The following is a 25,985-nucleotide window of genomic DNA, read 5'->3' on the forward strand; positions in this document are numbered from 1 at the left end:
AAAAAAAAATAAATAAAATATTGGAACAAATTCGGTTTGAAATGACAGAAAATGACATTTTCACTGCGAATTGATTCAAATTTGCTTTAAAGTAAACAATGTGCTTGGTTCTATGTCGGTTTCATTTTTTCATTGGTTTACACTCACCAAGTAAGTTAAATATTTACTTATTTTCGTTCGTTATTATTTGTACATATCTAGCCTCGAAGCCTTGTTTACTGCATGTTTTGCTTGTCATACAGTTCTGTGATCATGTTCATGGTTTTTTGGTAATTCTGTGTACAGAAAAATGTGTTACTCATACTTCTTGAACGATGTACTTCCATTGCTGAAAAATAGGAACAGAGATTTGATTTAATCTTTATTAGACAAAATAGAAATGATTTCTGTTTTACAATATCACATGACAAAAGATATACATTTTCTTAACAGCTCCCCTAAAAACAGTTTTGGCTTTGTGAAGATTTGTCCAACATATGCTTTTTATGAAATGTTTAAAATGAGTGACTGAAATAAACAGCAGGGGAAATGTGCTTTACAAATATAGTGTATAATATGGGTGTATTATATATATATATATATATATATATATATATATATATATATATATATATATACATACACACACACACACACACACAAACATACATACATAACACAAAAGTTAGATTAAGTAACTGGAATCTGCCAGCAGATGTACAAGTACTATTTTTTTTCTCCAGTCAAAAGGTTTAGTTTATTCTGAGTCGAGGTGTAAAAGCAAAATCTTATTGCTGTTGTATTCATGTTTTTAAGCATTCAAATTTCACAAGGTCATTATTTTTCACTAAATGTGCTTTTATAGTACTTGCTTGCCTGAAGTGACCATCCTAAAAAAAGTGAACCATGCTATCCTCACATTCTTTGGGAACAGCATGCTTGTAGTTATGGCAAACTAACTTGTAATTTTTTCCACAATTATTGTCCCAGTACTCTGCACTACAAACGTTGTACCTGATGGCAAATTCTAACACTGCCCCAGGCTGCAAAAATGGGGGAACAGGCAGGTGGAAACGGAACATATCACAAGTGAGGTGACCTTCTTTGCAGATCTTGGAGCTAGTCGAAACCCACGAAGCCTTAGTTTCTGCACAGTTCTTCCACTCTGTAAATGAATATCGAGCTGTTACATCTTTCTTAAAATCTAGATTGAGCACCTGGGCAATTCCGATGACACCAAATTCAAAACACAGGACTCTCTCAAGACAAACTTTGTGCTTGTAGAGGCGATGTAAAAATTCTGGGTGATCGCTTGACTGTTGGTCAAAAAGTGGTTTTAGGTAAGGCAAGGATATTTCCAAATGGTTTCCATCGGCCAACTCCGCAGCCATTAGCAATCTAAAGCTGACGTGATGTGGTACGGATGGTTCATCTCCGGATTTGAAAAACTTGATGTCCTCGAGGTCAAGGCCCAGGGAGTCAATGAAGCGTACACCCACATGTCTACATTTCCTATTCTTTTCTGAAGTAGGCGGAAGAGACTGTGAGCGTTGTCGCATGATTGATTTTGGTATGGGTTCACAGAAGGGAGTGTGGATGTCCTGAATGCTTGGTTTTGACACTCTGAGAGCTGGTGGGCGGATGGGAATGGGCCTTCTCTCCACATTAATTTTGACTTTCTGTAGCATGTCATTTAGATTGATGGCCATACATGGCTTTGAAAATATTTTACTAGTGGGCGTCGCCTGTACAGATGCTGTGGGAAGAATCTTCTCTTGTCCAATAAACCACCCTCTTTCCATGACGTCACAAAACTGGTGCCCTGCTCACCTGCAGAAAATGTTGGGAATCATTCAGCTCTATTCTACGATATGAACATAGTATACATGAGAGCTTTGATTTAACAGAGGAATAGGGTGAATGGGTTATGAAGTTGATTGTCCAATTAAATTAATAAATGAATTTCCATTGTGCCAACCTTTATCTTTAAAACTAAGACCACCTCCTATATATATATATATATATATATATATATATATATATATATATATATATATATACCAATTTATTAAACCTGAGACTCAAACTTCCATTGTATTGCCCCCCCCAAAAAAAAATAAATTAAGGTAATTAATACATACCCCCCCAAAAAAACAACAATCAATATAAAGATCTTTACTAAAAAAAATATATATATATATATATATATATATATATATATATATATATATATATATATATATATATATATATATATATATATATATATATATTTGTCCACAGAAAAACATAAAACATAAAGCATCCTGTTTTGGGGTTACAGTAGAGATCTGTTCACAAAAAGGTCCCATTCTGGGATTACAGTAGAGATGTGTTCACAAAAATACATAAATAGGGAACGAGATGCGGCACCTGACAAGTTGGATCGAACCATTCTAGTATGGAAGAGAATCAGAGTTTTTAAAATTATGAAATTGAATAACCTACTGAACATAAAATGTATTTTATATATAAAAATATATATATATAAATCACAAGTTGTTCATGAAGCTTTATGTTCCCATCACTAAATATATTTACTGGTGTTCGGCGGAATTCTTGTATCTCAACAACAATTATTTTTCATGAGACCCTGTGAAAGGAATCATAGATTAGGTTGTTATCATTATGTGTTTGTTTCTTGTCTAGAATAATGTGCATTGCTATCAATCTATGCAGGCCTAGTTCATCTCGCCCCAGTCCTTCGATAAAGCTATTGACGCAAGAAAGTGTGAACTGGGACCTTGGCTCAGCTGTTGGTGGCGCCCGGCTGGCTCTTTTTGTTATGTCTTGTTATGTGCAATTCCTTGCTGAATGAAAAAGCAGGTAGGGACGGTTGGGCTTCGAACGCTTTTGGCGAGCATGAGCGTGAAAGCCAAGCCTTTACTTTGCCGGCAAAGAAAAGTCAATCTTGGTTGGTCTGAGTTACTATTTTGCTGCTTAGCAGCTGGGCTTGTCTTAGTCGTCTTTTAAAAATGTCTCTGACAGACCCCCCGAAATGGAAAGCAGAGTGATGGAACAAGGTTGGTGGAAATTGGGCATGGTGAGCAGTACTTTTACGAGAAAACGTTACCAATAAAACCAGGATAATTATTGGTGGGCGTGTACTCGACGAGTACGTGCGAGGTTGCATGTAAATTATTCCTCAATAAATTAGCGACGTTAAAACTTTATCTTACCATGGCTCAAAATTTCAAACTGCAGTCTCGACTTGATCCTCCATTTCCGCGTGATTGTCTCGGTAACAATGACACCACTTGGTAACTTTCGCCCCATAAACCTCAAAGACCACAAAAGGCAGCTGAGTTTCTTTCGATGACGACCAATTTATCATGCGTGTAGCATTTCGGGAGGCTGCACTCGAAGTTGCGTTTTATGGGAGATTGAGTGATCTTAAATTACGTGACCTAAGTTTAACCATTTAAATACATCATGTTTTCTCGTACCTGCCTTCTCCCGCTGCAGATAGGCTGTATCGGTGTTCATCAACGATGAAATCCACTAACAAGCATGGATGTATCGTTTGATTTAAAAGCTTCATCTGAACGCTTAAACTTCAAGTCCCATAATGCACTTATGCGGTTTACGTCAGTCCTAGCAGCGAGCCAGTCACAAGGCAGGTAAACAAACCTGTCACTGACAGGGAAGGCGAGCCAAACAAAGCAAATTACCTGTACGGCCGTGTTATCTATTTTATAATGGCTACAGCGGAGATGCACCTCTTTTGTACCACCGCCTCAATGGAATTGAAGTTGATGCGTTGCCGAAGAGAAGGGACTTTAATTGCAAGACGGTAGCAATGCGCTCGGCGGAGGCAGCCTTCCTCACTGGTGCATGATGCACTGCAGTACTTTTCCAGAAATGGGTGTTAACGTCCTTAGTCCGACAGCTCAACGTTTGATCTGATGCAACGTTTTTTTTTTGTTTTGTTTTTGTTTGTTTTTTTGCTACAGTGTTAATTCAGTTGGCATACTCAAATGACAATCGCCGCTGAAAACCTGCAACATGGGGCCCATCATACAAGAGAACGCAGCATCCGCGACACTGAAGCGCGTCGTTTCCAAAGAAAAGATCCGCGTCAAAAACACTGAAAATAGCGGACTAAACACAAGGTAGGATATTCAATCCACCGCGAAAAAAAACACTTTTTATCGGGCGCGAGGTGACCACGTGAGCATCTTTGTTTACACAGTTTGAAAACAGGAAAGAAAATGAAGAAATCAGTGGCAAAAGGTGGCCTGCCAGGACCAGGTCAGGACCAGAGCATCGGGGGAAAAGTGCAACGGGTGATATTATGTTTAATATTAAAGAGACACTAGATTTTAGGAAACAGTGAGCTTTTTTGTCATTAAGGTCTATGCCAATATACAACTTAACTGAAAGTGTTTTAGTTTCACATAATGGATGGGATTCAGGAGATCTGAAATTTGTTTTTACAGTATTTGAAATTGTACTTTAAAAAGGTTTGTTTTATAGGGTTCACAGCCGAGGAGTTCCAAGTCTAAATCTGGCACCTCTCGGAACACAAGCAAACTCCCCAGGTATGTTTTGAGAGAACTTTGCATTCATACCAAAGGCTCAGTTTTGGGTAAAGTCAATCACTGAATTCTTTTTTGCACATCTGTCTCACAGCCCTGCAGACACGCGAGATGCAAGACCTCAACTTGTCCATCATTCGAGTGAGCACAAAAATGATGACAGAAAAAACCATCAACGGGTGTCACAATGCAGCACCGAGCTACAACAGAATCACGGGGTGATGGGCAAGAATCGTCGAGCACTTTCTCTCCCACTCTCCCCTATATCAGGACTACGACACCTGCCGGGGCACCCACTGATGCGTTCCCCAGCCCCTATACCAGAGGGCCTTCAGGACCCATTCAAGGTTGACGATAGTGACAGTGCCAGTGACCTATCTGACTCAGAGAGGCTCCCTGTGCTGCCATCGCCTTGTACTCCTTGTACACCTCCTCATCTAAATCTGCGAGCTGAGGTCATTAACTCTAATGACTTCCCACTGGACATACCAGGACCACATGGGAATGAAGATGATGAAGATGACAGTGATACACCTGCCCATTGTTATCCAGACTTTCTTCCTCCACCGTTCAACACCTGGAGCCTGAGACAACTTGCGGTGTTTCTTCACACAGAGGGTCGTGGTGCTCCCAGGCCTAAACCAGTGGGGCCTTTGGAGAGATTCCTGGAGAGATTACTGCAGTTAGAGTGGCTCCAAATTCAAACCGTTCAATCAGAGAGCAGCCGCCCGCCTGGGAGACACCCAAAGCCAGCCGCATCCAGTCACTCACCTAGACCTCATACAGCTCCATCATCCAGACTTAACTCCCCCAAAGGGCCACGGCATAGCCAGCGAGCCTTCCCGTATGTCACCAATCCCCTGTCACCAGCATCCTCTGCCACACAGTCACGTCTGACAGCTTGCCCACATTGTCACATTCGCTACCCTTTGTGCAATGGGAGTTGTTCGGCCTACGCCTACCAGCGCCACTCACGTCTTAGCCCGCTTCTAGAGCGCAAAACCCGACCTGGGGCGCTTGTGAAGAGGAGCTGCAGCGAAACACAAGACACTCCCAAAGAAAGTAGGAGCCAAGGAGCACAAGCTGGAGGCGGAGCGCCGATCCCAGTGAGCCCCTCAGCAGGAAGGAGCCATCTCAGGCACATGCATGCAGCAGGCAATGCTCGAAAGCAACCCCTGGAATTGGGAACAAACCCAAATGGTAGAGGTCAGGTGAGGAAAAGTCGAGTTAGAACCCAGTCTGAGACCGATGTTAAGAAGGAACCCGGTGGAGTTAAAGCAGCAGGTACTGAGAAACCTGCTGTTGGAACAAGTAAGAAAGGGGCCATTACCTCAAAGAAATTAGAAGACTTGCACAAGACAGTGGCAGGAGGTCAGGCATCTAAGACCGTCATGAAAAGAGTAACTAGAGAGCCGCAGTCTCTTTCTAAAACACATTCTAGTGGCGGAAAAACAAAAAATGTCCAGTATTCTACAAAATAAATCTCAAACAGTAGGCCTGTAATGCTTTTTCCAGTCTTCACTTGGCACTGGCGCTTGAACCTATGCTTGATTTCCGTGTAATACTAATGCATTATAATGTTACGACACAGTCCAAATCGGAGGTACCGTATAACGATATAAAAATATCAAAGCACATCGTATGAAACATTAAATAATGATTATAATGTTGCACTTTCTGCAATAGGGTTATTATGTCTGAACCTTAGAAAAACCCGTGCAATTTAAACCAAACTAACTGAATAGCTGTTTCTTGTCATGTTACTAATGTCTAAAATAACACTGCAGTCATTTCTTGTCATGCTATTAAAAAGGCATGACAATTGCAACCAGTTACCAGCTTTCAATGTAAGTAATAGTAATGCTTACCAGCTATTGATGTACGTACGTCATTTCTGCCACTGAATAATGTTCATAAATAATTATTGGTGATGCCAATGTTAATGTAGACATTTTTTTCAGTACTTTTATTTATTTGTTTATTTATTATTCACTTTGCTGGGTGCCTCATTTTTAGGACGTGTTATGTGTTTTTAATTGCATCCTGGTCTGAAAAAAAAGCTTATGAATAAATTGCAATGAGTTTGCAGGAAAGTTTGCTGTTTTCTCATGTGCAAATACTATCACATTTTTTGTTCAAAAGGGCTTCTTGTGTATTAAAGCGTTGATGGTTGTCTTTGAAAATGAACTGTATTTTGCATAGAGCTGAGCTCTTACGAAATTAATGACAGTAATGTTTGCTATGAATGTAAATGCTTATTTTTCCAAATTTTATACACCGGTTATATTTATGTAACCTTGTGTTGGAATTGTATTCATCATTGTCATTATTATGTTTACGTATGTGTCATACACATCAGGAAAAATATTTATTAAAAAATGTCAACTGTGCTGTCCCGCTATCAAATCATGTGATTCAATAGCATGCTAGAGCACAACACAGATGTTAGGCTGAAACATGGATATTAGCTGACTATACATTGAACTATCCTTTATTTAGAAAATATCATGTATTTTGAAACATCACATACATACATAGGTTAGCAGACAGAGATGTCAGGTTATACTGTTTTACATAATGGTATCTGCAGATTGTTCCTTGTTTGTTAATCACGTATGTATGATATCATGTAATCATGCACTTTGAATTATCACATACACGCAGATGCGAGGCTGAAACATGGATATCAGTTCACTACACGTTGCATCATCCTCTATTTAGAAAATGTTACATAATTGTGTCTTCATTTTGCGATTCGACTCATCACATACACAGGTTATCGGGCAAGTCAGGTTATACTTTTTACAGTACATAATGGTATCTATAGTCAGAATGTTCCTCGCTTGTTAAAATGTATGTGAAGTTTAACATAGTTTTGGATTGAAATGTGTTTAGCATGCTGAAATGAAAATGTGTTCAGCATAAAAGTAAACATTTTGCTCACAAAGAGCAAACCGCAGTGCTCAGTGCTTTTTTTTTTTTCATAAATACAAATGTGTTCAGTCATTGTGAATTTTTACATTACTTTCTTCATCCTTACAGACTGCAATTTTGTCACCAGATTTTGGTCTCTGTATATAGGCTTAAAAAAGTTGTATCAGAATAGTTGAGTGAAAATGAAACAGTGCTTCCCAAACTTTATTGAACCAAGGCATACTTTTTACATGCAAATTCTTCACGGCATACCATCAAATTATAATTAGGGACTCATCTCAATTTATTCACATGTTTAACTTGGAAGGAAATGTGGGCCTCTTTAGTTAAACACATAGCTGTCAAGACTTCCAGGTGTTGAAGAAAGAGATTCAAGGATCATAAATCAATTTTGGACCACTTAGGTGAAATTTGATCATTTCCTGTGGCACGACGATGATTTCTGCCACAGCCCAAGTGTCTAACAGTCACTTATATCGAGCAACTACAATAACAGTGCAGTGCGCAAACATAAATGCTCCACATGTAAACCTACGTGCAAATATGGTTTGACAACCATGAGGGCCCATTCTGTCATATCAAGTTCTGTAATGAAAGGACATCATTTTTTTTTCTTCATCCGGTATTTCCAGTCATTTCCACATCCTGCAAAACGAACATGAATTATGATTTGAAAAACTGGAAAATGTCACATTGAATATGGTCAATTTTATGAATACCCAAGTATGTGTTGGCCTTTAAAGATGAACACTCAAACATTTCTGGGTCGACTTCCTCTCTAAAGACAGGCCCATCATTCCACATGAGTTCATATCCACCCACCCTTGTCTCTTTCCCAGTCAACCTGGAGACACGGCACAAATAATATCTGTAGTGTGACCATTGTCACTCCTCCCACTCATCACTTTTCAAGACGTTGTAATAGCGTAGCAGAAAATATCATACAAACTGTAGCCACTGATGTCATAGAAATTTACCTTCCCTCCATGTCAACAACATTCACGGTGTCATCCAGCAATCTGTACTTCAACTCGTAATCCTCTTGACTACTGGGTGTAAGTGATGGTGAGGCATTTACTTCAATTAACCACCTGCACATGGTCAAATCATTACTAAGCAATTGAGAGCTGCATTAAACCATTTGTGAACAACAAACATGTCAGTGAGATCTTAGCTGTGAGATAAAGATTTACAGAAAGGCGAGACAGCTGGATCAAGGCAAGCACATTTGATTTAGGTCTACATGAAATTAGGTAGCTCTTTTGTTATTTTTTACCGAAAGCATTTGTAAGACATATGTTTTATATTTGAACTCCTTACGGTTTGAGGTTCTCGTCCAACATGATGTCATAGCCATAGAGCTCAAAGCAGTGTTTGTCATTAATAATGATCTTCTGTACACTCTGGAGGCTGCTGATGAAGATGTTATCCATCTCCTTGAAAAGGGTTTCCACCGCCTGTCTTCCATGCTTTGCAGTCAGGTACCGCCGAAGCTTTTCTATCTTCCATTTGCAGCCCTGTGTACAACCAGATGCGCGTCTGGCGTTTTTATACTGAGATTGCGTTTGATTTAGCATTCTATCAAAACTGGTAACATCCCAAAGACGTGTTTGTCTGTCTTTTCACAACCCAGATATTAATTCCCAGGTACCGGTACTTGGTTATATAGATTAATTTAAGCATCTGAGTAAGAGGGTCTGAAATGGATGGTACTGATTAAATGTGACTTACCTTCTCAGGATCATAGTCAGGAGCTGTTTTTTGAACAGACACATTAGTGAGGTGAACATCTGTTATCGGAAATATTAAGGGAAATAAAGGAATTAATGAAAACTAAACATGCAAAGGAATGACAAGAACATCGAAAGCAAAACCTAAGCTTGCATAAACTCATCACATTTCTTTTCTTTTTTTGGACCAGTGCAATAACAGCAGGAAACATGTCAGTACAGAATGTTTACAATATATTACACAGTTATATGGAATATTTTTTTTTGTTTGAAATCAGTACATTCAACACGTTTCAATTCATCAATGAATTAATAGATATACCCATAAATTGCTGCAAAAAAAGGATACACTTGTCATCAATACTATTAAGTGAAAAACGTGTGCTTGAGAGACGAACAAAGCCTTCTCGATACAGCCAAGCCTTCAAGGGAAAATACTGAGAAACGATATCACATAATAGCTTCATAATTAAGCAAAATGATTCGTATGGGCATACAAATACTTTTGCTGGAAATGACACAAGAGGGTGTCAGAAGTTCGACGATAGGTTGTAAATGTAGACAATTTCCAGTAGAAAGATGTGGTCAAATATGAACTCAACATTAATATAAATCATGTTGATCTTAACTGTATTAACTGTAAAATGTAGAATTCAAAGAGAAATACGGATTTTGTGAATGTATTTTATATACCGATGTGACCATCACATACACCCGCAGATCAAACTTCCTGCCTGTGGAAAAGGATTAAATGAGTAAATGCATGTTGCTTTACTTCTGAGACGAAATGTATTTTTAGATTGATTACCACCAAGGAGGTAGGGGTTCTCAATGTAGCGTTGTGCCACATAGCTTTCCACTTGGGTTCCATCTTTTTGCTCCTCCAAGCGTGTGCCATCATGCTGGAATGCAATGTCATCAATCAGATAAACTGTATTTTCTATTTATTTGTTCAACTGTGATGTTATAAATCATTTTGTTTTTATCCATAATCACATACCTGTACCTTCTTCCAATCCATGATGTCTCTCAGTTTTTTAAAAAGGAAAATGCCTGCACCTTGAGATTTTGCTGCCTATAAAGGTACACATTGTTCTGAAGTCATTCACATTCTATACAAATCAAAACAGTCGTCCATTGTATCAGTCATGAAGTTGACCTTACTGGTTTCATGATCCAGGTGCTGCCGATATTTCTTTTGAACTCTTCCACAAAGAGATGATACTCAGGAGGCAGCACAAAGGTACAGGGAAAGAAATCACATTTGGAACCGTCCGTGTAGTTAGCCTCCTTTTTGAGCAGCTTCTTGAATCTTTTCAAATTTTTCAGCATGCAGTCTTTACGAGTCAACTACGATATACAGTAAAGTGGGGGTAGGGAGTTACTGAAAGCTGTGGATTTAAGTGATACAAGAAGTTGACATATGCACTCTCACCTCATAATTGTTGCGAAAGTGGTTTATTCTTACGTGGTCTTCCATGTATAAATGATCAAAATTCTCCCTCAGCCAGCCCACATCACACCACTGAAAGTCCCATTCACCACCACTGTCATGAAAAGAACGCAATCATAAAAAAACATGATCAACATGTTATATTTTCACAGAACTACTAACTCTTTGACTTCAATCCAGCCTGGCCTTTGTCTCAAGACATCCTGTATGGTGCCAAGTGGGCCGCATTTGTAACGCACAGCACATCTCGCATCCCTGAGGAGACATTTTCACCATGTTGAGATGAGCAATGTCCATCCAAAAAAAAAAAAAAAACCCTCACTTTTCATTGGGCTTGCTAGAGTCCTTTGCTTTGCATCCAGCCGCCTGCAGGTGAGAAATGAAAATGTTCTGATTTACGAAAGAAAAAAAATCAACTTAATTTGGGAAGAATTATAAACATTTCATAATAGTTTAGGGCAACAACTTCTATGTATTTTTAATTGAAGATTACAATGGCTAAAAAAGCTGCTCAGCAACATCTGCATTATTATTTTTGTACTGCTAAATAACCAATTAATCTAAATAATTTGGGCAATGAATAGATGAATCAGATAAAGCCTTTTTGGAATATTTGGAAATATTGGCAAAAGCTTTAATGGGGAAATCGTTAAAGACGTACTTGGAAAAAGTTACTCCAGTGGGCAACAGCAGAAATATTGAAAATCACAGAACATAAGAACAAGCGAAATACGAAAAAATACAAGCGTCAATTTTCTACCTACTCAATGAAGGGCTTTGCCAACGCGGCTTTACGAATTGTGCGTATAGTTTACTACACATGACATCACATTAACGGCACTAACCTCCACATTAACGGCGCTTACCTTATTCTTTGACACCAGCATGAATGCCTTCCACGACGGTAGGCAAAAGGGACGATTCCGCCTGTGGCAGCTGTTGTCATGGTAACGAAACTATACACAAACTCGTAAAGCGGAATTGTGACGGTTGTTTATTCCACGTTCGGGATTTTACTGTCGTTCCAACTACAAACCGCCGTTGTGCGACACATTCAAAACACCACATTACACCCAAAAGATCGAATTGGGTGATGTCGAACATTTATTAAATTTGCCGTGATGAAAACGAAATGCAGCTGGCGTCACACAACACGTGACTTTACTGAACGTCGTTTTAGCGGAATTAGAACACAAGTTCTACCAAACAACATCTGAAGGAAAAATAAAATCTCAATTCCTAGTTCCGTTAAGGCAGTGCTTCTCAATTGTTTTGCAAAGCCCCCTAGGAAAGAGACAATCTTTTTCGTGCCCCCTCCACATCCCACGCTGACCAAAAGGTAATTATCGTTAAAAAAAAAAATGTATATACTTAATACTGTATCCTTTTTAACATTGAAAACAAGGAAAAATCAATGATTATCTTTCAACAGCATTTATACGAGTTAAAGGTTTGTCTAAACAGAAAAACCCAAGTTCATCAAAGTCCTTATTTTATCACAATTACACTTCACATGGCCCTCCCCATTATTTGAGAAGGACTGAATTAAGGAAATGTTCATGAAGGAAATGTTGTTTTTTTTTAAAGTACTACAATGTCAGGCTAACATATTGCTGTATTCGATGATACACTGCTATTTTGTTTGGAGTACTACAAAGGTAAAGGAATATCTGGACACAAAAGCAATATTCACAGTACAATTCAATGAATTCTCCCAGACACTTGTAGTAATTCCCTGAGATACCATGAGAATTTCTTCACATTTAATGCTTAAGACAATGAAACAAATGTAAACACCAAACATAGGCTAAGTAAGCAAACATTTTTGAATGTCTAGACCAACTTCTGTTAGGCAGGTTCAGATGTTTGAACAGGTCTGGAGGTTCAGGCCTGGGTGTGGTCAGTGAAGATGAGCTCATCTTAAGGATTGTTCGACTCCCTTATTAGCATTTAAAATATTTGTTTGGTATTTTGGTCTGAGATAATTTCATCGTACTCATTAAAGTGGGAAATCTACCAAAAAAAATCCATTATCTTTCTCTCGTTGCTATACAATGATCCTTAAGAGGCTTAACTGGAAAGAAATGAATGGCTAATTCTGCGTACCAATAACCAAAGTATTGAATTTCTTCAATGGTGACTCTAATGGACACTACTATTTAGATCTTAAATGTAGTTATTTGTACATAACCTACCCACATACTCTTCATACTTGTGTTGTTACTTGTGTTGTTTAGACCTTGTTTTTGACTTAACTTGGCACTTATTTTTTTTACATTTGTGTGGACAGCAAATAAGGAATTTCATCATAAGCAGAAACTTGTGTCTACACTGTGCACATGACAAACACTTTGAATTTTGAATCATTTTATTACTCAAGCTCAACAGACCCAGAAAAGGGCCCTTGAGCCTTATCAGTACACCCTCGATATATCCTCCATTGCATGCATCATCACTAGCGCTTCCTGCTCATATCGTGCTAACACTGTCACTTTCACTTTCTTGTGCAGTGGGTGCAGCTCTGTCGACGCAGCGCCACTCACGACATCCAGCAAAAGAAGCAGCAAGAGATTGTATTCCAAGCCCAATACGAAAATTGTTCTTTACTTTAAACAGAAACAGCCCATTGCCAATATGAATGAATATTTCCCAAATATCTGAAAAAAAATGGTCCAAGTGAGAAATCAAAAGAAGACATAAAAGAGTTCTTGAATACCATCCTAATAAATACTGATAACATACAGATGTAATAGATGCTGAGTTCGAAAAAGCCAAATCCAACTCTTAGAGGGATGTTACAACCGAGGTCAAGAAAAAAGGTTGGTGGCATAAAATCAAATCGACAGGTTTAGATCTTCTTCTGGACAGGAAATGTTTTCAGAAGAGAAGTGAGCTGATGTTCCCTGTCATTTGCACACCCTGGAAAAAAAAGTTTAGGGAAAAAATATCTTCCAATTCCACTCGAACTTCCTTTATATACTGAACATTGGTCATTTCAAACAAAACCTTGTTGATTATGAACAAGGTAACACCTTACCCAAGTATGTGTTGGCTTTCAAACATGGACAGCCCAACATTTCTGGGTCGACATCCTCACTATAGACAGGCCCATCATTCCACACGAGATCAAAGCCACCCACCCTTTTCTCTTTCCCTGTCAATCTAAGAAGGAACAGCACTGTTAGGGTCTGCCTCATGTTCATAATACATGACCTTCACACATAATAGCTTAAAAAATTCACCATATGGACCAAAGTAATGAAACTTAGGACATTGATTTATAGCTATACTGGAACTGTACAGTTTTATTTGTGGTTTTTACACAGCTGAAAATATTTCTACTCTTTTGACTGGTGTGTACAGGATTTTGCAGAAGTGGGATATATCTATTTTTTTATGTTACAGCCACACTAACAATGTGTTTTGTTTCATCCAAAAGTGTTTGATGGGGTTGATGTCAGGGCTCTAGAGGTGTTTTTCACCAATATCAGAATGAACCTTGGGTTTGGACCTTAGCTTTGGTCACTGGAAAATGACAGGAGAGTTACCAAAAGTTCTCACAGTCAACAGAGTATTAGGTAAAATGTTTTGGTAAGAGACGAGAATCTCGAGTTTAGCCAACCCCTCGATAGTCATTAACAGGCGAATGCAGACTTTTGTCCATATCGTTTTTTCAGATGAAATTGCAATATATATTATAAGCTGTCAGGATAGTCACTTACCTTCCCTCCATATCAACAATATTTACAGTGTCTTCCAGAAGGCTGTACTTCATGTTATAATCCTCCTGGCTACTAGGTGCAAGTGATGGAGACGCATTAACTTCAATCAACCACCTGCAAATAAGATATGGTGTGGCATCACTGGACATTAGGTGATCTTTTCAATGATGGCCCTCAGAGGTAGAAATGTCAAGTATGTTCTAAGACTTGAAGCAGCATTTTCATTGGTACAGCTGCAACATTGCCCATACCTGTCTTTCCGAGAACACTGTATAGACATGTATTAGTCATACTTTGCTTTGAACAAAAGTTTTACTACTGCGTTTTAATAGCCGATGCTCAATGACAGACGATGTTTTTTATGTGCTTATCTCCATGTTTGTGCATGTATAGGCAGGTCCACAAATATTTGGACATTGAAACCATTTTCAGCATTCCAGCTCAGTACAACACCTCAATGGATGTGAAATCGTCACCAACCACAGAACACTACAGGGTCTCGTCCCCAGTCCCATCCTCACACCATATGTGTTGAACTCCATGACTCGAGGGCTGGTATCCTACAAGTTTTCCAGTTTTCTCCCCCCAACACACCTAATACAAATGGTAAGCTTATAAGAAAGCTCTGCAGGAGCTTGAAAATGATCCTGATCATTTGAATCAGGTATTTTTGAGAGAGAATATTTGAAAACATGCAGAGTACCCGCCCTCCAGGACTGGAGTTCATTATCTGTGCTCCACACCCTCCTCTCCCACGATTGTGTGGCTTCCCATGAGGACATCATCCTGAAGTTAGCGGACGACACCACCGTGATAGAAGCGTCACCGCCGGTGATGAAGCAGCCAACAGGATGGAGATGGTCGGACTGGTAGCATGGTGGAAGGACAACCTCACCCGAAACACAGAAAAGACCAGAGAGGCTAGTGGACAAGAGGAAGGAGGAGCAGGAGGACTCATAAGCCACTGCTCATCCAAGATTGGGAAGTGGAGAGGTTAAGCAGCTATAAATACCTGGGCGTCCACATTAGGTAGGACCTCACCTGGACACTAAACACCACACAGCTAGAGAGGAAGGCTCAGCAGTGCCAGTTCTGTGGAGGCTGAGGTGGTTTGGTATGTCACCAAGGGTCCTCAGCGGCTTCTACAGCTGCAGTGTTGAGTCCATCCTAACCAGCTGCATCACTGTGCGGTGCGGCAACTCCACTGCTCTGGACCACAAACGCCTGCAGACAGTCCAAGATGGCGTCCAGGAACACCGGAACTCCACTGCCCTCCCTGCAGAGCATCTACCAGCTCATCATCCAAAAATAATTGGACAACTGGCGACTTAGCTTTTCCATTGGCCGGTGTGTCATACCATTATAAATTTCAACTCAAGGAGCAGATAGTGTGGTATACAGTATTCATATAGAATCTGGTGAGGTCATCCCTCAGTATAAAGCCCAAAGAGCTGTCACTCACAGTGAACCAAGGTATCATTAGGCTGTTGTGGCAGATGACAGGTGAACTCTTTCCCACTTTGAGAAAAAACACCAAACTCAATACCTAATTCAAAAACACTCTCCAGGTGGGTGTATCTCACACAACAAATCAATCATAACTTAAATTTACATAGCATTTTTAGAACAAAAATTGTAGCTGAAGGTGCTTTTACACATGATAGTTCCCCCATATCAAACATATGACTGCTATTCTCCCTCCATAAGATCACACACAGACACACACTCACATATATGGTGTTGTAATTCATCCACCATTAACCTGATTCGGCTGTAAATATTATGTTCAAGTCTCAGTCTGCAAATAAAATCCACTATGACTATGTAGAGCTAGAATGCTGAAAATGTCAATTCCCAAATATTTATTCAGACTGTATAATTGTGTGCATTAAAATTCAGCTGCATTGTTGACCATTTTTTGTATTAACCACCATGAGAATTTAAAAGTGTTTCCAAACTATTGACGAGGGCTGGAGTTAAACTCACACGGTTTGAGGTTCTCATCCAACATAATGTCATAGCCATAGAGCTCAAAGCAGTGTTTGTCATTTATAATGATCTTCTGCACACTTTGGAGGCTGCTGATGAAGATGTTATCCATTTCTTTGAACAGGTTTTCCACCACCTGTCTTCCGTGCTTTGCAGTCAGGTACCTACGGAGCTTCTGTATCTTCCATTTACATCCCTATGCAAAGGCGGGTACACACTTTTAGGAGAACAAAGCTGGTATGAAGTCAGAGGCTGGCACAGGTAACGGTAACGTGAAAGTACAACTACTCACTTTTTCTGGATCGTAGTCAGGTGCTGTTTTTTGAACAGCCACATTCGTCAGATGCACATCTGTTTAAGAGGCATTAAGGAAATTGTAGCAAATTTTATGTTCAACATGTAAATGAAAGTAGTACGTTGAAACTAAAACTGTGTACAGTATATACACTGACAAAATGCGCAGGATACACTTGTCATCAATGCTACTAAGGGAGAAACGTGTGCTTGAGAGGCGAGCAAATCCCTCTCGATAAAGCCATGCCTTCAAGGGAAAATACTGCGCAACAAAATCAAATACAGTATAAAGACACAGTATATGAATTGTTGGAACCAAATTATTAATCAGTTATACTGATGTTCATTTGCATGCATGTTGATTGGGCATCCTTTAGCTAGAAATGGCACAATAGTTTAAAAAAGTCATTGCTATTTTCAATGCTTCCCACATCCACTGTTCTGTGTTGTAAAATGCTCTTACTGGTTCTCGAATCAGGATATGAGCAGTGTTGGGCATGGAACTTCAAAACTGTAATGCATTATTTATTATTTATTAATGTCATTTCAAAGTATTTAGCTACATGACATTACTTTATTTGAAATGTAATGCACTACACTACTATTACATGACTTTAGTATTACTCTTACCAAATTTAACTGCAAATATGGATTTGCCATTCTAAATGTAGCTCATTATGATCATTACACATCCAGTGAAAGTTTGCCTTAAGCCTAAAACCAGTACAACTATGTTTAATCTGTATTGTAAACCTTTAAAGAGAAGACACACAATCTTTTTTTTTGTATTTTAATCTCCTTCTTACTTAGTTTCACAGCAAAGGGATGCAATTTTTATGCTGAAGGCAAATCAGTGCATTTCACAATTACAGTGTAAATACTGTCTTCAAATTCGGTCGGCTAGATTAGGGACAGATGTTTCAGATACCGACGGTTTTCGGTGGGGTAACGTTAAGTAGCTAGACCAGAACTATTTATAGACTATTATTAATAGCAGTTATACAGTGAAAATTAGCGTTGGCCTACCTTTACACTATTGCTGGTTGCAACAGGGATCTTGCTGACAAGGTTTTGAAATGCTGTTGAATCTACTGTGGGAAGCGACAGCATATCTTCTACGTACGACATATTCCGTCACGAATCTCCTAACCTCTTGAGGTGGAAGTGCCATCCCTCAGCAAGAGAGTACACCCCCCCACCCCAACCTCCACGAACACAATATTACTATGATTTTGTGTGTAGTGACAGTACCACGTTACAGCAAAAATAATGCATTACGGTAATCACATTACTTTGTTATGCATTAATACCAACACTGGATACAAGTGCCCCTGGGGGTGCATGAAGGCACTTTAAAGGGTGAGTGAAATTTTAAAAGGGGTTATCAAGTTATCGGCAAATGTAATTTAATCCTTTCTTTTGCTGTGAAAGGAACATTACATTTTTATTTTCAAATTAAGAGCAAATTCACTGGAAAACAAATTCATTGGGTTATAGTAACTCCTTTACAAAACTTCATATGCCTTCATTTTGTTGTTTAAAAGAAATTAATCAGATCTAGCTTCTGGACGTTCTGATTAAAATACACCTATAGGCACAACTCCAAATATTCCAAAGTTTAATAAATCAAGGGGTACATCATTGAAAAAAAGTTGCTCTAGATCAGTAGCTGTGTTGTTCCTCAGAAAAGACACAGGACTGGTTGCTAACCCATACTGTCCCGGATGCCATCTTTCTTGTCGACTATCTCACCAGTAGTCTTCAAACAAGTATTGGTTTTCACCTATTCTGTCTACGAGTTACTGACTGCTCCAAACCTACATTTTAAGAAAAATATCCAAGATAAACTGGGACTCACTATCAGGGTTGTGACCTCAGATCGGGTGTTTGGGTCACAATCTACAATCCTGCCCAGTCGACCCAACCGGGGATGATCAGGGCCCGATTTGTCCCAACAGTTACCAATGGATCAGAGTTTTTCTGTCCTGTTTCGTGCCCAGTCGAGTGAGGACCTATTAAAATGAGCACCCCACAAATCCTTTGCAACAAACTTCTATTGACTCGTACAATTTTCCAGCTTCTGTCCCTGCACCCCTCCACACGTTTCTGGAACTTGGCATGTTCCCTAGCTTTGGCTTTTTCAATGCACTCTTCTCAGAGTGCTGTTAGATCCAGAATGATGAAATGTTTAGATGCCTCTGAGGTGATGGTCATGTCTAGACAGAGTGAAGCTGTCGCAATGTGCTCTCGTAATCTATGCTACGTTCCCAAATCAGGCAGCAACTGCTAATCAGAGGCTGCGTAGAGGAGGCCTATAGCTTGCCTTAGCTTGTGTTTTTTCTCCAGCCTTGATGAATGTGATGGCTTTCTTTGATGGGTGGTATTTTTTTCGGTGTTGCCAGCAGAAGCATTCAACCAGCAAAAGATATTTGGCACCCACAGCTTAATGTTCAGGGTGTCGCATTCTTTCCCGGGAAAGAGGTTTACTCCCCAGATAGTGGTTTGCAAGGTAAAGTGTTGTAGACTACATGCACTAGGAACTAGACAATACAGAAATAAGCATGCAAGATGTTAGACCGGTGCTCCTGCGCTACAGTCTATCCACACCATAGTCCGCGCTCCCTTCTGCCCTGCTCTTGCTCCACACCAACTCAAACTTTCTTGGAAATCTCTTTCATCAGGGCTTAGCTGACCTGGGTTGTCTGGAAGAAGCCTAAACTCGCTTCAGCTGGTTATCACTGTGCCTACAAATCCTTTTTCTTTCAAGCAACAACTGCCCTCTCCACAGCCTTCTAAACCTGTCACGTTCTATCAGTTTTTGTTGAAGGTTTTAGGGTTGTGTAGTTTCAGTTATAGGTTCTCTGTGTTTCCCCTGCATCTGTCACTGTAATTGGCCTCACCTCACCATAATTATTTCTGTTAGTATTTAAGCCCCAGTGTTTTGTACGTCTTCCCCCTGCTGTCTTGCCTCGCGCTGCCCTGACCCCATCCTTCCCATGCTGCCTCCCGTTCCTTGTTGCCCCAGTAAGTTTGAGTTTAGCGTTTTTGTTTGTACTTTGTATTTTTTGGTTCTTTCAACCCTGCGTTTGTTTGCCATTAAATCGACCTCATTTGAGCCTTACCCCAATCGGTCCTGCATTTTATTGGTTCCATCTTTCTCCCACGTCCCGCACCTCCTCAAGCCGCCATGCCCAACCATGACAAAACCACTGTTTAGAATGATTTGCCAAAGGGGTTATGTCCTCAGAGCAACCATATCAACTATGGGGTCATCAACAAAAACAAGTTTGATACTTTAGACACCCTTGCTTCTTAGATTTCCTCAAAATTGTGAGGGATCTGAATGATGCTCAGAACATTCAATGAATCCTTACATTACAGTGCAATTTCCAACCAGAAAATGCCCACTCCGGCTCAACATTTGGATTCCAGTGTATGGATATTTTTGATGTGGTCTGTGTTACGTTTTAAGTTAAAATATATAAAAAATGTCTTCATAAATGTACTATATTTACATACCGATGTAACCATCACATAGACTCGAAGATCAAACTTCCTGCCTGTGAAGAGGTATTTAATCGGTAAATATATATTGAACTACTTTTGCTTTGTAAAATTAGATTTTTGAGTCAGTGAATTACCACCAAGCAGGTAAGGGTTTTCAATGTAGCGTTGTGCCACATAGCTTTCCACTTGAGTGGCATCTTTCTGGTCCTCTGAGCGGGTGCCATCATGCTAATAAACAGTCATCATATTACATTTCTGTTTTGTTCTGTTTATCCATCCATTTGGTAAAAATCAATATCACTTACCTTCCTCCATTCGATGATGTCTTTTAGTTTTTTAAAAAGGAAGATGCCCGACCCTTGCGATTTTGCCGCCTGTAGAAATAGTGCACTAAATATAGTATCGTAATACTCGTTGACATCATGCGGCATAGAACACGTTTTTTCCAAAGCCATATTAGTTTGTATTGGATTTGTGATGATTTTGAACTTACTGGCTTCATGATCCAGGTGCTACCAGGGTTTCTTTTGAACTCCTCCACAAAGAGATGATACTCATTAGGCAATGCAAAAGTGCAGGGGAAGAAATCACATTTTGAGGCCTCCAGACAGCTGGACTCCCTCTCAAGATTTTTTTTGAACCTTTTCAGATTTTTCAGCATAAAATCTTTGCGTGTCAGCTGAAAAAGAACACAACTCTTATTAAAAGTGATATATTTGGCCATGAAAGTAATTACAAACATGATCCCTTGCCTCGTAATGGTTGCGGAAATGGTTGACTCTTACATGTTCCTCCATGTACAAGTTCTCCTTGAGCCAGCCCACGCCACACCAGTGGAAGTCCCATTCACAATCACTTTAGGGGAAAAAAACAAACGAGTATAGCTCCAATAACAAACGACAAATATGGCACAAAAGATGACTGTCATGATGACCATGTAAACTACTCACTCTTTGACTTCAACCCAGCCGGGCCTTTGCCGCAAGACATCTTGTATGGGGCCTGGCTGACTACATTTGTAGCGCACAGCATACCTTCCCTCCCTGAGATAACAATTACAGACATTTACCTGTAGCGCGACTAATCTGCATTAGCTGTGAATGGTACTTAAGATACTGACTGGCTAGTCATAACGATAACATGGCATAATGACGGGTCAAATGACGACATAAATAAATCAGACTAATAAGAGAAACAAATTGCATTCTATTCATAAACTCCTGCACTTTATTATCTTTAATATGTGGCCCCTATTTACCTCTAGTTAGGTAACCCAAATCATTCATTTCATTAGCAAGTTATTGGACACTGGATTGTTTACGCTTTACACATTAGCAGGGCACACAAAACAAGCGACCGCACTTACATTCTGACAGAGCATATTTAAGAGTCTTCAATGAACCTAACGTGCATGTTTTGACGATGTGAGGAAAACGCCGCAGTGCACGGAAAAAACACGCGCTAGCATGGGGGGAAATTTGAAACCCACACAGGCTCGAATCTCGAACTATAGAACTTTGCAGAAGAGGCACTAAACACCATGCTCGCAAGAAGATAACCTTGCAAAAGCAGCTTTAGAAGTATGGGTCTTACGCCATAAATAAGATACACGTGAAAATGGGCCGCGACAAGGAACAAGCAAGCGTGGAAAAAAGATCACGTGACAATAACATACATTACTCAGTGCGTGTCGCTGTTCTCAACTCTACAATGCTTGTTAAAATGGTGCTAGGAAGAAATACGTCTGGATACGTCTGAAACTTGTCTTACAGCAGAAGACCTTGGTGCATAATCATGTTATAATTATTACGACCTACATAAAAAGAGAAACGCGTTTGAAAGTCACCGCTCGAGACGTCAATGCGACAAACGCTTGAAAGCGTCACGTGACAAGTAAACCCAGACGAAAGTTGACATGGACGACAAGCGACGTTTCAGCCTCGTTGTTTAGCTTTGTTTCGTTAAAAATGTCTGGTTGCAGCCGACGTGACATGCACATGAATCTTAAACCGTCCCCACATTACAGTACCTACCCAATCGAAAACAGCTGCTCGAAGTGAAAGGTTTTCTATACAAAATAATGACTTCATTTAAGTGTTAAATATTGCCACCGGAGAATTTTTCATATTTAAGATTCAAAAACAAATTGCTGTTTTAGCTAGTAACTCATTACGGCCCAGAACGTACTCACACCACACCCATCCATCCATCCATCCATCCATCCATCCGTCCATCCATCCATCCAGCCATCCATCCATCCATCCATCCATCCATCCATCCATCCATCCATCCATCCATCCATCCATCCATCCATCCATCCATCCTTCCTTCCATCCATCCATCCTTCATATTAACCCAGTGCCATATATCACCACATGCAATCTGTTTATATTGCACCCACAAATATATTGTTTCAGGTGACCAAGCAATTCTTTGCATCTGGATTCAAATTTCTACTCGGGCCTTTCTTTGTGGAGTTTCTGTATTACAATAAGTGCCCTGTGATGGAATCATGACTGACTCATGGGAGTACTGTCCCCCTCATGACTATAGCCAGCTGGAATAGGTTCACGTTCAGCTACAACTATAACATAACTGTAGAAAATAATTGATGACATAGTATTGTATTGCGATCAACTACTTTCTGGATGCAGTCACTGTAACATTGTAAACCTTTTCAAGGATTCTAAATTAATTTTATTAGAGTTCACGTTTGCAAATATTTGGCCTTTGTTGTTTGGATGTTTTTCATTTATTTACCTGCAAGCCAGAGCAACTGTGAGCCAGGTCCTTGCTAGGATCCAACATCAGTAACCTCTTACCTCACAAATCTTGTGGATTCTTGTTCTTGTGGATAAAGGAAAAACAAATTCCACATACACTCCAAATCCTTTTGGAATTCTTTCCAAGTTCCTGCTGCAAAGGTGAGAGAAAGGCCATATTATTATTATTATTATTATTATTATTATTATTATTATTATTATTATTATTATTATTATTATTATTATTATTATTATTATTATTATTATTATTATTATTGTTGTTGTTGTTGTTGTTGTTCTTTCATTTTGTCTGTGTTGCAGGTATTTGACTCAAAATTCCAAGGACAATAAAGCACATAAGCCTTGCCTACATTATGAGTATACATGTGGGTGATTGCAACTAACATTGCTTTCTGAGTTCAGTATGAGAGTTAGTAACTTTTGTGCAGACATGGTCCCTTGTATCTGAGTAGCATCATTTTTTTTAAAGGTAGCCGACTGACTCAAAATTGAAATTGCAGAAAATATTGTATTTTGCTCAAATGTTATCCAACCTTTACATTCAATGCCAAATTGAAAAAAAAAAAAAGACTTTGCAGCAGTTCAAGAACAGCTGACAAGAGTGTCTTTGCAGAAAAAAGTAAGACATTATTCACACTCTTTAAAAACAAGTTTTAAGCCCTTCTGTCATACCTACTTGAATTACCTGAGAGTTGAAAGAGATGTCCTTGACTTTATAAGACAGAGTTTGCAAACCTGTGAATTCCAGCTGTAGAGTGTTTAAGTTCAGTAAGTGCATGATTCATGTCTGAAACTGTCAGAGCTTGACAGTGTAAATGTACTTAAAAAAAAATAATCTAGCCACCACTTTTGAAAGGCTCCGATGGTTACACATGTGACTTTTTCTACGCTTAAATATACCGTGACCAAAAAGCACAAATATTTAGGGGTTCTTTTCCATTACGTTGTTTTATTCTGCATTCCTATTAAATTGGGGAAAAAACAAAAAAAAAAACCTTTTTCATAGATTTTTTCCCCCTCCCTCTTAAAAATTAATTTGATTTTTAACCCGTATCACACAACGAAGAAGTGATCATATAATTGTAACTCTTTTAAATTATTGGACTTCTCATATATGTTTGTGGCATACAATCAACTTGATATTTTTTTTCAATAAGTATGGTTTATCTCCTAAATCGCAATAAAAACCACCGTTTGGTGGCACTAAATCCCAACTTCATGGACTTGGATGAAGCAAAAGAGTCCAGTTGTTTTCGTCATTTGATTTACTTCAATGTAAGTGATAAAAAGGCCCATTACGATTTTGATGTGTTTTTATGTTAAAATGAAACTTAGTAGAGTCATATGCAGCCAATCGACAGGAAAGGACCGAATCACACACACAAAAAGGGACTAATACAATATTTGAGTTAATTTGACAAAACTTTCTCGGTTGTTTTGCTCAAAACAACCTTCTAAATGGGTTGATTTGTTCAAGACAACCTCAAAAAATTTAAAACAGAATCTTTAGACAACTTTCTGGGTTTTATACAAAAGAACCCAGAAAGTTGGGTTAAATAAACACATTTACTTAGTTATTTGGGCTTTTATAACGATCTGAATGCACTTACTTGTAAAGATAACATTTTCGGTGGTTTAAAACGACAGGACATATCTTGCAGAAGAGCTCGTAGCAGTCGATTTAGTGTGACAAACGGATTATGATGGAAAACAGTGCAGTGTGGTCTTAGTTCATATTGCACATCAAGCAAGCTAGGGGGATACATAGTGTGGGTTCTCACTGACAGGGTAGGAAATTACGTTGTCTTATATAAGAAAAAAAAAAATGGTGCTCCCTATTTTTTGGCAACACATTTTAGATTTGATTGATACCACTAATGAAATGATTGAGAATGGATTTAATTCTCAATTCTTAATTCTCAATCTTAATCCTTGATTTGAGAGAATTTCTGCAACGACATTTTATGGATTCCATACAGTCGCTCTGTAATTGGTCAATATACTGTAAGTGTAATGTTGCTTTACTTTGAAGTGACCTTGGTCAGTTAGGATGCTTGGCTTTTCTCTATATGGGCGCCATGTGGCAACCATGTGCGGAATACCTCCATTTGTTTTTTTAACGCCACATTATCAATGTGTAAAAAGAGCTCATGCCTGCAGTCAAATCCTTGTAAAAAACAAAATAAATTGGCAGACTTTTTCCGATAAATGCTGCCTTTTTTTGTCTCAGCCACCCACCGGGAATTCAACAATCAAGCTTATACTTGGCTCTGCCATAAATAAACACAACAGGCGAAGGTTTAGCTTGGTTTAAAGGAGATTGATGTATGGTTTGGCTCCCTTCCAAAGTGGCTACAGTAGTTGAAAACTTTGTCAGAAGCTCTCAGCAACATACCACCCTATCACAATTGCAACTGAACCATACCCTAGAACAGTGTTTTCATCAGTGGTTTTCAACCTTATATACATATATATATATATATATATATATATATATATATATATATATATATATATATATATATATATATATATATATATATATATATATATATATATATATATATATATATATATATATATATATTAAAGGAAATGCGTGTTCCTTTAAATACAATGTAGTAAAATGTGTGTTCATGGAACTGTGTTATTCTAATAAAGATTGAGACGACGTAATGTCAGTATGAAGCAGATATAGTCTTGGCCCAGGAGAAATAAAGACTAGTCTTCACCTTCAAAAGGAAAAAATAGCATCCCTCGACACAACACTCCATCATGAACAAAAGGCCAGTTGTGGCCATGAAGAGAAGATATCAGTCAGGGTTTATGGTGCTCAGACTTCCTCCCTCTTCCAAAGAACAAAGACTTTTGAAGACACCTTCCCCACGCACACACCCACACGCACACACACACACACACACCTGCATTTCACAGTGAGACTACATGCTCCAAAAGGGTATAAGAACTGAATGTGGAAGGTGAAAGGTTGCCATTTTCTGCTCCGACCTGTGGCAGGA

The 25,985-nt window shown here is 39.0% G+C and overlaps 4 protein-coding genes across 13 annotated transcripts; 1 reads left to right on the forward strand and 3 right to left on the reverse strand.

Annotated features, from left to right (window-relative positions):
* Positions 1 to 344: 344 nt before the first annotated feature.
* On the reverse strand, positions 345 to 3,853 carry ppp1r3da (protein phosphatase 1, regulatory subunit 3Da). 3 transcript variants are annotated; one of them, XM_088440508.1, is made up of 2 exons: positions 3,690 to 3,853; positions 345 to 1,809 (listed from the first exon to the last, which is right to left on the reverse strand). In XM_088440508.1, exon 2 carries the CDS (start codon positions 1,779 to 1,781, stop codon positions 870 to 872), a length of 912 nt encoding a protein of 303 aa, XP_088296634.1. In that variant the 5' UTR covers positions 1,782 to 1,809; positions 3,690 to 3,853; the 3' UTR covers positions 345 to 869. The 3 variants fall into 3 exon arrangements, with proteins under 3 accessions (XP_088296634.1, XP_088296625.1, XP_088296615.1); XM_088440499.1 differs by having other exon boundaries at positions 3,465 to 3,853; XM_088440489.1 differs by lacking the exon at positions 3,690 to 3,853 and adding an exon at positions 3,198 to 3,363.
* fam217ba (family with sequence similarity 217 member Ba) lies at positions 3,622 to 6,946 on the forward strand. The gene is made up of 4 exons (XM_088440435.1): positions 3,622 to 4,130; positions 4,211 to 4,304; positions 4,495 to 4,559; positions 4,651 to 6,946. The coding sequence occupies exons 1-4, from the start codon at positions 4,024 to 4,026 to the stop codon at positions 6,035 to 6,037; spliced, it is 1,653 nt and encodes a 550-aa protein (XP_088296561.1). The 5' UTR covers positions 3,622 to 4,023; the 3' UTR covers positions 6,038 to 6,946.
* Positions 6,947 to 7,651: 705 nt separating this feature from the next.
* LOC148427579 (putative tubulin polyglutamylase TTLL9) lies at positions 7,652 to 11,799 on the reverse strand. 4 transcript variants are annotated; one of them, XM_088440457.1, is made up of 14 exons: positions 11,540 to 11,799; positions 10,996 to 11,039; positions 10,836 to 10,928; positions 10,656 to 10,767; positions 10,385 to 10,570; positions 10,221 to 10,295; positions 10,032 to 10,122; positions 9,914 to 9,954; positions 9,570 to 9,657; positions 9,222 to 9,280; positions 8,811 to 9,007; positions 8,468 to 8,581; positions 8,210 to 8,334; positions 7,657 to 8,135 (listed from the first exon to the last, which is right to left on the reverse strand). In XM_088440457.1, the coding sequence occupies exons 1-14, from the start codon at positions 11,558 to 11,560 to the stop codon at positions 8,092 to 8,094; spliced, it is 1,290 nt and encodes a 429-aa protein (XP_088296583.1). In that variant the 5' UTR covers positions 11,561 to 11,799; the 3' UTR covers positions 7,657 to 8,091. The 4 variants fall into 4 exon arrangements, with proteins under 4 accessions (XP_088296593.1, XP_088296603.1, XP_088296583.1 ...); XM_088440449.1 differs by having other exon boundaries at positions 10,029 to 10,122; XM_088440467.1 differs by lacking the exon at positions 8,210 to 8,334 and having other exon boundaries at positions 7,652 to 8,135; positions 10,029 to 10,122.
* Positions 11,800 to 13,227: 1,428 nt separating this feature from the next.
* LOC148427580 (putative tubulin polyglutamylase TTLL9) lies at positions 13,228 to 21,973 on the reverse strand. 5 transcript variants are annotated; one of them, XM_088407723.1, is made up of 13 exons: positions 21,861 to 21,970; positions 21,136 to 21,228; positions 20,938 to 21,040; positions 20,679 to 20,864; positions 20,491 to 20,559; positions 20,323 to 20,413; positions 20,198 to 20,238; positions 16,853 to 16,940; positions 16,677 to 16,735; positions 16,384 to 16,580; positions 14,396 to 14,509; positions 13,711 to 13,835; positions 13,228 to 13,592 (listed from the first exon to the last, which is right to left on the reverse strand). In XM_088407723.1, coding segments are annotated over exons 1-13 (1,239 nt in total). In that variant the 5' UTR covers positions 21,863 to 21,970; the 3' UTR covers positions 13,228 to 13,521. The 5 variants fall into 5 exon arrangements, with proteins under 5 accessions (XP_088263849.1, XP_088263847.1, XP_088263848.1 ...); XM_088407721.1 differs by having other exon boundaries at positions 20,320 to 20,413; positions 21,861 to 21,966; XM_088407722.1 differs by lacking the exon at positions 21,861 to 21,970 and adding an exon at positions 21,552 to 21,811 and having other exon boundaries at positions 20,320 to 20,413.
* Between the last annotated feature and the right edge of the window lie 4,012 nt (positions 21,974 to 25,985).

The sequence above is a fragment of the Hippichthys cyanospilos genome, chromosome 2 (assembly GCF_059441005.1).
Source record: "Hippichthys cyanospilos isolate Australia breed blue-spotted pipefish chromosome 2, RoL_Hcya_1.0, whole genome shotgun sequence".
Classification (NCBI taxonomy): Eukaryota; Metazoa; Chordata; class Actinopteri; order Syngnathiformes; family Syngnathidae; genus Hippichthys; species Hippichthys cyanospilos.